General features: G+C 44.3%; 1 protein-coding gene across 12 annotated transcripts in view; it reads left to right on the top strand.

The window, feature by feature from the left end:
• The window catches only part of NDOR1 (NADPH dependent diflavin oxidoreductase 1), a 132,597-nt gene that overhangs the window by 22,729 nt on the left and 96,914 nt on the right, over positions 1-12,954 (top strand). For all 12 annotated transcript variants that reach the window (XM_085855777.1, XM_085855782.1, XM_085855773.1 and 9 more), the window contains 4 exons: positions 6,561-6,698; positions 6,882-6,959; positions 10,911-11,008; positions 12,245-12,343. In XM_085855777.1, the coding sequence (XP_085711903.1) occupies positions 6,561-6,698; positions 6,882-6,959; positions 10,911-11,008; positions 12,245-12,343 (413 nt within the window). The remainder of the gene's footprint in view (positions 1-6,560; positions 6,699-6,881; positions 6,960-10,910; positions 11,009-12,244; positions 12,344-12,954) is intronic.

Raw genomic sequence — 12,954 nt, 5'->3', positions numbered from 1 at the left:
CGAAGCGAAACGGGAAAACAGTTCACACAATGCACATTTATTTCCCGGCACACGGAAAGCACGTATATACAGCCATACAGTCAAAATGCACGTATAGCAACCAAAACAAAAGCAACAACGACGCAGAGTTACTACCGACTACGCGCATACACGGCAACACTTATACAGTTCTACTTTACAGACGGCGCCAACACACATTTACACAAAAGCAAAGGAAAGAAGCCACCCTCATAGACAAGGGGGCAGACAGGCCTGTAGGCGAATATGTGCGTGTGACCTGGAGGAGCGTCTAGGTCCGCGAGACCGGGGGGCGGGGGGGGTCCTACCCGCGTCCTCGTGACGCGTTGGCGGGCGAGCCGCAGATGTGCCCGCGCGGCTGTGCCCCGACTCTGTGCTCCTTGACGGGTTTAGTTGGCACGACGTTTGGAGTGGGGTGGGAACGGGGCCCCCTTTTGCACTATCTCAGCGTGGGGGAAAGGGGAATTGTTGATGCCCTGGGGGAGGGAGATGGCTGGCTGGCTTGGATCCCGTGACGAGCGATCCCACACCACGAAATCGTCGCCGACCGCCGTCCTTCTCGCCTCGGACCTGAGCTCCTTTGCCTCTTCCCGCAACTCTTCTCAGCCGACTCCAGAACCCAACTCTCTCCATGACACTCTTCCCCCGGCTCTCTTCCACTCTCCAACCAAAACTGACTCACTCTGCCACACCGATGACTTCGCCACCCGACTCGACTCTGCCCTGATTCGCCTTGCGCTCCCCGTTTTATAGGCTGGCAGGAGCAGCTAATATGCAAATATTCGGATGAGGATGACCTCGGGGTCGGAGCCGCGCTCGCCCATTGGTCGGAGGAAACGGGGGCGTGAACCTCCCCTGATCCTAGAATTTGCATATATCGATTTCACACAGACGCGCCTGGAGGCGGGGCGAAGCCGCCCCGCGCTTGCTAATTGGACGGAGGAGAAGTGGGCGTGTAGCGTTCTTGATCTGAATTTTCCCTCGGAAAGGCCGCTGTTTGCGCTCGCGGCTCGGTGCGCTCGGCACCAATCGCCGAACGGGCCCGAGACAGCCCGACGTTCAGTGTTCACAGGTGGTGCGGAATGGCTGTAGAAGGAGAGAGGTGAAGGTGGTGGAGGGTTTTCGGTGGTGGTTGATGGTTATGGTGCCGTTGGGAATGGCGGTGATGCAATGTTGGCAGGATTGAGTTGTGAAGGTAAAGGTCGTGGCTGTTGGCGTTGTTGTTGTTGTCTGAGGGTTGGAGCGTGGTTGTAGTTGGTGACTATGGCTGGCGTGGTGGTTAAGGTGGTTGTTGTGTGATGGCGGTTGAGACGTGGTTGGTTCAAAATAAAGATAGAACAGAAAAACGCCTAACTCAAAGGATCGCAGTCCGAATGAATCACATAAATTCCCTCTATACAACGGGTTTGGGCTAACTACACATGTACTTAGAGATATCTCACCTACGGGCCCTGAATGGTGGTTTGTGAATTTCCATAGCTGTAACAATATCATTTCAAATCAGAAAATAAAAAGAAATGGCATTGACAAAATTATTGACACTCTTGACTTAATATTTGGTAGCACGGCCTTTGGACAAAATAACTGCAGTTGTGGCAGTTTTGGCCACCTCAAGACAGAAAAACCTTTGGTTCAATTTAAGTAGTAACTAGAGGAGGAGCACTCGGTAGAGTGCAAAACCTCCGCCGCCAATACTGCTGGGTCACTTAAGTGAACCTGATATCCTATCCATTGTAGGTCAAAACGGATCAGACTCTACTGAACCATGATTGAATAAACGAAACTAGATTGAAGCGCATGTAGAAATGCCCCCCAAAAATGGAAATTTTTTTGAAAAAAAGTTGCAAACTTTGTTTTTTTTTTTCTCTAACAAATTTTTTTGGGGGGGGGTTGGAAATCACTGAAAACATGTAGAAATGCAAAAAAAAATCAAATATTTTTCAAATAAAATCGAAATTTTTTTTGAAAAAAAGTAAAATTTTCCAATTTTTTAATTTTTTTATTTTTTTATTTTTTTGGTTGGAAATCACTTAAAGCATGTAGAAATGCAAAAACAAAAATTCAAATATTTTTTCAAAATGGCCGCCATAGCGGCCATATTGGACTTTGGATCAAGTCCAAAATCTAATGGCATGATCCTTGGACCATACCTAATCCCCCCACCAAGGTTCGTTGAAATCCGTCCAGGAGTTTTTCCGTAATACTATTCACAAACAAACAAACAGACAGGGGTGAAAACAGTAACCTCCGTCCATCTTCGATGGCGGAGGTTAAAAATAAATTTGTTAGAGAAAAAAAAACTTAGAAAATTTTGCAACTTTTTTTCAAAAAAGTTTCGATTTTATTTGAAAAATATTTGAATTTTTTTTTTTAATTTGCATTTCTACATGTTTTAAGTGATTTCCAACCCCCCCCCAAAAAAAATTGTTCGAGGGAAAAAAACACAAAATTTGCACCTTTTTTTTCAAAAAAATTTCGATTTTAGTTTTTTGGCATTTCTACATGTGCGTCGATCTAGTTTAGTTTATTCAATCGTGGTTCAGTAGTCTGATCCATTTTGACCTACAATGAATAGGATATCAGGTTCACTTAAGTGACCCAGCAGTATTGGCGGCGGAGGTTTTGCACTCTTCCGAGTGCTCCCCCTCTAGTTATTAAAGTTTCTCAAAGCACTAACTGAAGCTAATTGGAATTTTAACTCATTATAAATTCAATTAACAATTCAGTTTCCCACACAGTCAAGTACTTCCTACAGCCATGAATGAGCTTCCTACACCTCTCTACAGGTAGTTTGGCTCACTCTTTTTTTGTGCAAATTGCTCCAGTTCTCCCAGATTTGAAGGGTGCCATCTCCCCACAAGTGTTGAATGGGACTTAGATCTGGACTCATTGCTGGCCACTTCAGAACAGTCCAATGTTTTGTCTTGAACCATTACTGGGTGCTTTTTGAAGTGTTTGGGTCATTGTCCTTCTGCAAGACCCGTAACCTTTGGCGGAGACAGAGCTTTCTGACACTGGGTTGAACATTGCACTTCAAAATGCCTTGGTAATCTGATTTCATGATTCCATACACATATTCAAGACACCCAGTGCCAGAGGCAGCACAGCAACCCCAAAACATAATTGAACCACCTCCACGTTTGACTGCTATAGGGAAGGTGTTCTTTTCTTTGAAGGCTTCATTTAGTTTTCTGTAAACAGAGATGATGTGCTTTACCAAAAAGTTCTAATTTGGTCTCATCTGTCCACAGGACATTCTCCCAGAAGGAATTTGGCTTGTTCAGGTGTGTTTTGGCAAACTTGAGTCAGGCTTTCTTATGTCTCTCTTTCAGCAGTGAGGTCCTCCTGGGTCTCCTACCAGAGTATCCCTTTTCATAGAGTTTGCGACAGATGGTGTGAGTTGAAACTGTCGTACCTTGTGTCTGAAGGTCAGCTTGAATCTGTTTGGCAGTTGATCGAGGTGTTTTCTCCGCCATTTGAACAATCCTTCGCTGCAATCTTTGATCAACTTTTCTCTTGCGACTACGTCCAGGGAAGTTGGCTACAGTGCCATGGGCCTTAAACTTCCTGATAACATTGCATATAGTGGACACAGGAACATAAAGGTCTTTGGAGATGGACTTGAAGCCTTGAGATTGTCCATGCTTGGCTACAATCTTGTGTCTGACCTTCTCAGACAATTCTCTGGTTTTCTTTATTTTCTCCATGCTTATTGCAGTACACACAGTGACACAAAACAGCAGAATGACTTCCTTTCTCTACTCAAACTGGTTCAATGAGTGATTTTTATATTGCAGGCACATGCAACTCACCACAGGTGAGTTCAATTCCAAAGTCAAGGAGAATCACCTGCTTGAAATTTAATTGTTTCTAACAAATTCTAAAAGGTACCAATAATATTGTCTGAGCCATTTTAGAATTTCTGTGTGGAATAAGTGAAGATATTGTTGCGAATTCGCGCCCGCCGGCGTGCGATCGGCCGCTCGACTCGAATGGCGGCCGCCTCGCCCACCGGAACGGACAATTCAGTCGTGACTCTCTCGGAACAACGCCGGGAGCTAGTCACGGGTGGGGGTTTAACCTCACCACGATCGTGCCAATTGCCCACCCGCGCAGGATAGGGTTGCTCGCCAAATTCGATCTACCTAAGTACCTGCGCGAGTGGTGGACCGGGCGATCGTACCACGCCACAGGCCGACTCCGGACACGAACCACTTAAGTGGTCCGTTCCGTGCTACAGTGATAACCGAGGGGTGTTATCGTCGGCCTTGACGGTTCCGATTAATTACCAGGATGTTGAACCCACTACGTACCCCTTACGTGATGCAAGATGGAGAGTCAAACAAAGGAAAGGACGCAGCGAAACGGGGAACAAGTTTACACAAGCACGTTTATTCACACACACACAGACAAGCACGTATCCACAACAAAAGAAAAATGCACATAAAAAGCAAAGAAAGAGTTAAAACCGAATACGCATACACACGGAAACGCTTAAAACAATACTACTTTCAGGACAGGCGCCACCCACAGTCATTTACACAAACCCAAAGAAAAGAAAGGACTTCCCTTGGTGCGGCCGTCGAGTCCTCCTCCCACGACCTCCACTCCGAGCTCCGTCTCCTTTGCCGTCCTCCACTGCCGACTCGACCAGACTCGACGACGAAACAGCTCGACTTCAACGAGCCCCTCGGGCTCGGCGAGCTCCACACCGACGCAGAGACAATCGACCACGCCGACACAGCTCGGCGATGACCCAACAACGACTTCAGACGGAGGCGAGTTCCACGAGTCAGGGAGAGAGCGAGACCTCAAGCCACCCCACTGGGACAAGGGAATAACCAACCAACCAACAACCACACGCAGACGAGCGAAGCGGAAGAGAAGGAGGAAGCGAGTGGAGGAAGAGGGAGAGAATGCGCCCCGCCCGTGTCCGTCTTTTATAGTGCGGGGCTCCGCCCTTCGCTCCGCCCCGTTTTCGGCTCCATCCTCCTTTGAGAGGGTTCTCGAAAAGGGGTGTTCCCTCACCCCGACCGCCTCACGCTGTCCATCCACCAATCGGTGGCGAGCCGCCCTTCCCCCCTTCCCTCACACCAAGCGCGGGGAAGAATGGCGGGAAAAGCCCACCAGCATCATTGGCGGTTTTTGTTTGAAATAAAAGATAGAGAAAGAAAAACGACTAACTGAAGAATCGCAGCCTGAATGGATCACATAAATTCCCTCTATACAACGGGTTTGGGCTAACTACACATGTACCTATCGAGATGTCTCACCTGAGGGCCCTTTATGGTGTAATGCGAATTTCCACAGCCGTAACAAAATAGTAATTTTTTTTCAGCTTTTTTGTTTTGTTCCACTGCAAACCAGAGAAATACATTTGTGGATACCAAAAGATTTATTACTATCAACAATTTTCTGGAAGAAATGGTGCATTATTTGAAAAAAGTGCAAGGTTGCCAATATTTTTGGCTATGACAGTATTTCCCCAAAATGCATGATGTGCATGGCCCCTGCTTGGAAAAGCCATTGATTATGTTAAGGAGCCTTTTCTAATCCTTTTGATTTTAGACCAGTATGCAGTCTGGACCTATTTAATTATCATTCATTATTTTATACCCTTTCCCTTTTTTCTTTTTTCTTTTTGTACATGGAGTCTAGGCTCGTTGAAGAGCTAGAACACAGAACGGATCAGGGCACAACAGAACAAAAGGAGCAGCGAAAGAGAAGGGGGGAATTGTCAACAGCAAGACCAAGGGACAAAATAAATGGAGACGGACAAAAACGGGATACGAGTAATGAGGGCTAGGGGAAATGCAGGGGGTGGACAAGATTGACACAGAAGCAAACTCTCAGGAAGGAAAAACTTTAAAATTGGGGAGGGGGGGTGGTTAACGGGTGGATGAAGATCATGGTTTTGGATTGTTGATGATCTGGATAGTGATGAACATCCATCTTGAAGACTTTGTGGGAAGAATGAGATTGGAGAGAATGGGGAAGTTGGTTCCACAGGTGGGAAAAGACTGGAACAAATGAGTGGAGGTGCCCAGTGAAGTTTCAATAGAAGGGGGTTTGCTGGTGGATTGTGTGCACCCTGCAGACTCCTGCGGGGAACAAAGTATGGGGACGGCAGAGGGTGCAAGACCAGAAAGGAGGTGGAAGAAGACAGAGACACCACCGACCTGTCGGCGCTGGTGAAGGACTTCTCTTAATAGACTCCACTAAATCCTGGGAGATTTCAATAACCTTGAAGGCCTTGGTTTCCATGGTGTCAAGCTGTGAAAGGTGTGAGGCAGGGGCCATCAGAGAGAGCAAAACTCCATCAAGCTGCAGATGAAAGCCTTATAGGTGGATGAGTTCAGTTGTGCCAAGAAAGGACTTTGCACGACAGAGGATGCCCAATCGGCGACTAGGTTTGGAGGCCAACTTTGAAATGTTGTTTTCCCAAGAAAGATAATTTTCTATAAACACTTGTTCCAAATCTTTACTCAGTTATCTACCTCCTCCCTTTGCCTTTTTAAAATGTTGGTGCTGATTTACTTCAGGGTGCAAAACCCAGGAAACTCTTGGTGCTGTATGGCAGTCAGACGGGTACAGCACAAGATGCTGCACAGAGGATTTGGCGCGAAGCCAAGGCTCGTGGTTTCACTTGCAGGGTCACTGCGCTGGATGATTACCCAGTTGTGAGTATGCTAAGCCTGTGGGTTTACTTTATGTGGGTCACACCTTTTATCACCTGTAAGAAAATAATTTTGTTACGTGGGAACGTCAAAGTAAGGAGAAAAGTAATTGAGACTTTGACCTGTAAAATGGTGGAGTCCGTGAGGGAGTTGAGAGCTGATGGTTTTGTTTCTTTCACCACTCAGGCCAATCTCATCCACGAGCCTCTTGTAGTGTTTGTTTGCTCCACGGCAGGGGACGGTGACCCACCGGACAACATGAAGGCAAGTACTCAGCGATGTGTTCTGTTATTACTGCAACAATCACAATTGCAGAACTTGGTATAAATCTTTCACTTTGGAGAAAAATGTTCCTGATTCTGTTTGCAATAACCTCTGGCATGTGGAGTAGCTGCAGATAATGAATCATGTGATGGGGGAAATGTGCAGTGATTCAGATGTTTGAGTGACGTGACCCTACTCGGCTTGATGATGTGACCCTACTACCTCTCACCCCTTTACTAACAATTTGCCACCTAATGGGCCCTCACAAAAGAAAATTATCCGACTTCCTTCCAGTGCCCACAGACATTAAATAGTGTGAAAAGGAAGCATTCCTTATCTACCCTCGTACAATAAAAAATACTTTTTCATTTTACTTTTAACCCCTCTTCATTGTGGTTCTAACGACCAATTCCACCCGTTATTATTTTGTACCATTATCATTATGGACAATTATCATCATTATTATTATTACGAGCAGAGTACCTGCCCAACGGTTGATCTTGTTCCAAGCATGCAACACGTTATTCTGACGCACCTTAATTTGGGCATTGTATAGACAACAGACAGCTCCATTCCATTTCATTGGGACCATACTCTGTACAGAGCGTTGGTGCTGCCTCAGCAGTCTCCTTGGCTATTGGGCACAATCCTGGACAGGTCGCCATTCCGACACAGTATACCAGCATGCTGGCACTCATTTTGCCTACCTTGGAAGGATGACAGGCCGAGTTAACCCCACCTGGTATTAATTAAACAGCTGAGCAGGGTTTGAACTCAGGACCCTCGGATCCCAAGCCCGCCACCCTAACCATTAAGCCAACACCAGGCATACAGACAGCTCTGTACACGCAAAAAAAGAAAACCAGGGTTATGTGCATGAATTAAAAACACACCTACTGCTTATAATTCAAAACACCTCACTGCACTGGAAAACATGGGGACAGCAATACTGCACTGTAAATGGTGGAGACTTGTAATACTTCCTCCCGCCTTGAGGTGGCACTACACAATACACATTTACATAGAGAATTTGCGTTCCCCTCCACCGGCAAAGATAAAAACACCCCTATACATTAATTGGGGTCATGTTGATCCCACGTAGCAAATCTGGATGTAACCAGGCCAGAACTTTAAGAGGAGTTGTGTGACAAACAAACACCCGTCCGTGAATTATAGCAAGGATGTACCATTATCAACATTATTATTATCATTATATACCATTATCATCATTATACATACCATTATCATTATTATTGTCATTATCATTACTAGTACGTGCTCATACATGCGTGGCCGTACGTGCAAAAAAACTTTCAAACCGCGTGCCAGAAACAACAACCACACAGGCCGTTCCTTCGCTCTCGAGTGGCCGTACGTGCGTGGCCGTATGTGCAAAAAAAACAAACTCAAACAACCACACAGCTGTTCCTTCGCTCTCGTAAACGACCACTGGATTGGGGCATTGTGTTGATCTATAAATGCGCATAAGAAATCGATAAATTATTGGAATATAGGAAGTCATCACTATCTGGAAGTCCGTACGTTGTAACCTGTAATAGGGAACGCGGCTGAGGATCTCTTCCCCCAATGGCCATGCCTTCGCAGCAATGTGTCCTGTCATTGGTAACTAAATGGCGCCCTTTCCCCATCGGCCACGCATACGCAGCAACGTGTCCTGTCATTGGTTTGGTAAATAAATGGCCATAACTTGGGAACCACTTGTCCGATTAATATCAAACCTTGAAAAGGCACATACTCGGGTCCCCAGTAATATACCTGGCAAGTTTCAATTAGATCGGACTAGTGGTTGTCGAGAAACAGCGGTCACAGACACACACTCATTGCTGGAATTATAGATAGATGCACATTTATCATAATCATTATTATTACCTCCGCAACCAAAGGTGGTTATGTTTTTACGTCTGTTTGATTGTCTCTTTGTGTGCAGGATATCTTAAAAAGTTGTGGACGGATCTCGATGAAGTTTGGTGGACAGGTTGGGTATGTGACAAAGTGAAACTGTTTCGATTTTGGTGAAGATCCGGATCCGGCTGCAAGAATTTTTAAAGTGAATTTTCATTATTGAGAGATCGGGCCAAAAACGATAAATAGCATCATATCTCAAAAAGTTGTGCATGGATTCGGAAAAAAACTTGGTGGACACTTTGGCTGTGTGACGAGGAAGAATTTATTCAATTTTGGTGAAGATCTGAATATGGATCCGGATCTGGATCTGATAATTTTTTAAGTGATTCTTCACCATTGAGAGATCGGGCTAAAATGATATATAACACGATATCTCAAAAAGTTGGGGACGGATTTGTATGAAACTTGGTGGACAGATTGGGTATGTGACAAGGAAGAATTGATTCAATTTTGGTGAAGATCCAAATCCAGATCCGGATACAAGGATTATTTAATTTTTAAAGTGATTCTTCACCATTGAAAGGGCCAAAAATGATATATAGCATGATATTTCAAAAATGTAATGGGACCGATATGTTCTCGTGGATCAGGCATTGTGTGGCGGTGGTACGTGCTCTACGGAGTGCCCCTCTAGTTATTATTGTTATTTACTATTATCATTATGTGTTATTGTTATTATTATCACGAGTACGTGCCCGTAAAAAAAAAAAAAAAAAAAAAAAAAAAAAAACTTTCAAACCGCGAGCAAGAAACAACAACTACACAGGCCGTTCCTTCGCTCTCGCGTGCCCGTACGTGCGTGGCCCGGAAATTCGCATATTGCAGTTACGATTATTCGGAATTTAGTTTTAATGGCCAATTATTCAATTATTGCCAACGTATTTTGCCTTTTCGCAATGTCGTCGCAAGGAAAAACACAAAGAGAAGAGAGAGGAAAAAAAAAAAACGTACGTGCAAAAAAAAAAAAATTACTTCCTGCTTCAGAGCACACCAGCTCACTCTGATGTTACCAAAATTTATGCACCGTCTAATATGAAAACGATCATAACTTGGGGCATTGTGTTTATCTATAAATGCGCATAACAAATCGAGAAATTATTAGAATACACGAAGTCATCACTCTCCGGAAGTCCGTACGTTGTAACCCGAAATGGGGAACGCGGCTGAGGTTCACTACCCCATCGGCAACGCCCACGCAGCAATGTGTCTTGTCATTGGTTGGTAAATAAATGGCCATAACTTGGGAAGCACTTGTCCGATTAATATAAATCATTGAAAAGGCACATCCTCAGGTACCCAGCAATATATCTGGCAAGTTTCAATTAGATCGGACTAGTGGTTGTCGAGAAACAGCAGACACACACACACACACAGACACACACACAGACACACACAGACACAGACACACACACAGACACACACACACACACACACAGACACACACAGACACACACACACACACAGACACACACACACACACGGACACACACACACACACACACACACAGACACACACACACACACACACACACACACACACACACACACACACACACACACACACACACACACACACACACACACATTGCTGGAATTATAGATAGATGATCATCATCCTTTTCATTTTGTCCCAGTGTCAATATTATTTCCATTATTATTATCTTTATTGTTCTGTGTCATTATCATTGCCATTATCAATGGTGTGTAATTAATGGACATACTCAAGGTCTGTGCAGACAAACAAATAAACGGACCCAAATACAATTCCTTTTCCTCTGCCGAGGGTAATAATGTACAGTAATTGTAAACTATGAAGTTCGAAGATGAGAATAATACCAAGAGATTTTGACTTTTGGTTAAATATTTAACTCTTTCATGTTACATTTCATCCTAGACTGAGTTCTTGCAAATGAACACATGACTTTCAAACTGGTTGCCTGTCGACGAACTTCTGTGCCATATGTGCCTCTTCTATGCCTCTCCCCATATATTCCCACAATTAACTACAGCTTGAACCACCCACAGATTTTTTGGAGATTTATCTTCCGTAAGCACCTGCCGGCAAACTCTCTTGCACAGATCACGTATGCTGTTCTCGGCCTTGGGGACTCATCGTATGAAAAGCAAGTGTTGTTTTTGTGTTTTTGTCTGTGTTTTACATTTTTAATGTAAGAGCATAACATGTTAACATTTGGGTTGGTTGGATAGCCCAGCGGTGTGCTTAACTCACCTTTGACCTGTCCAGCCTGAGTTTGAATATCAGCCCAGTTCTGGTGTTAGGCAGGCAGGGCGAGGCATCAATGTGTGCATTATCCATCGGAATGTCCGTTTAAGGAGGAAAAATGGATGATCTCACTATCAGCTCTGTTCGTTGATGGACATTAAAGGTCCCATGATATATTTAACAAAGAGTAGGCATGTTATCGCAAGCACCTTGAAGAAATTACACATTTCTGCCAATTCATTTGAACATCAGGCCTGGTTCATGAAAGACTTGAGCCAAGAACATTCTCTGGCCAACCCCACATAAGGTAGGAACAATTGAGGCCTTTTAAAATAAGTACTAGTCTTGTAGATTAATTTGAGTTGGACATTTGATGGAATATAAGTGTGAGAAAAATATAAATTTATCCTGATACGTAACTCAACATTGAACCCATTAAGTAAAGTGTCGGTATTCAATCTACATGCTTGGTGTTTGCTCAATGGTGAGGGAGGTGTGCTTGGAATCCTAGAATCCTGAGTTCAAATCCCACTCGGCTGTTGAATTAATACCAGGTGGGGTTGACTCTGCCTGTCATCCTTCCAAGGTTGGCAAAATGAGTGCCAGCTTGCTGGCTTCCTGTGTCGGAGTGGCGACCCATCCATGATTGTGCCCAATAGCCAAGGAGACTGCTTAGGCAGCACCAACACTCTGCACAGAGTCTGGTCCCAATGGATGGATGGATGGATTAAATCTACTGCACCATCATTCTTCTATGGGGCGTTGAGAGCAGTGAAAAGACCCTTAAGTGTTAATTGTGCATCAGGTGGTAATTTGCTTTCATATGATCGCTTGGTTTACCTCGTATATTGTCAATTGTCCCTCACTGTGGAATTGTTGTCCAGCCCAATTAACCTATTGTGTGTATAAGCTCATCTGTGAGTCATAACCATAGTATGAAAAACAAATACAAACTGAGAATTGCTGGAATACCTCGGCATTGATAAAACGATGCAGAAGACCCTTGGCTCATTCACAATGCAAATTTTCCCCTCTATCTATTTGGGTTAAAAAAAAAAACACCCTGTCCAAATCCCAGCTTGTGAATAGCAAACTGTTTTCTCTTGCTGGAGTTGCTAACTTTTGTGCATTCCAGGTTTAACTTTGTGGCAAAGAAACTAAGCAAAAGGCTTTCTCAGCTGGGCGCGTGCTCCTTGCTGCTTCTCGGCTTAGCGGATGAGCAACATGAGTTTGGGTGAGACTCGGCACTTGCCATCTCCAGTTCCATGTGGTACACGTTCTACAGTGTCAACTTCCACCGTGGAATGTTTTTTTTTTTGTTATTGTTGACTTGTTACAATTTTCACCTTCTTTGCATTACCATTTACTGTGACATAAAACTGCAGTTTGTAGTATTGTTTAAAAGTATGCTTTTATTTTTATGCCTCCACCGACGAAGTCACCCGAGACATTGTTTTGTTACGATATAAAATCCATCTGCGAAAGGATGTTCCACATAAGCTAGATAACCCACGTTCAGTGATGAAATTCAAAACTAGAACAGCACTCTGTAGAGCGCATACCTCCGCGAGGCTGAACAGTTTGTTTTGTATCCCACTGATAGGCAGGATCTGCACCCGGATCTGAACCAAAATCTTATCAGCTTGTTCTTGTCACCTCCCCAACTCATCCCCCAAGTTTTGTCGGAATCCGTTCACAAGTTTTTTTGAAACATCATGCCATATATCGTTTTTGGTCCGAGCTCTCAATGGTGAAGAATCATTTTAAAATTCTCATATCTGGATCTTCACCAAACTTGAATCAACTCGTCCTTGTCACACACCCTATCTGTCCACCATTTGTCCG

The sequence above is a fragment of the Eptatretus burgeri genome, chromosome 14 (genome assembly GCF_056783735.1).
Source record: "Eptatretus burgeri isolate ZD-2024b chromosome 14, Ebu_testis_v1, whole genome shotgun sequence".
Lineage (NCBI taxonomy): Eukaryota > Metazoa > Chordata > Myxini > Myxiniformes > Myxinidae > Eptatretus > Eptatretus burgeri.
This window is presented reverse-complemented; position numbering and strand designations above follow the sequence as displayed.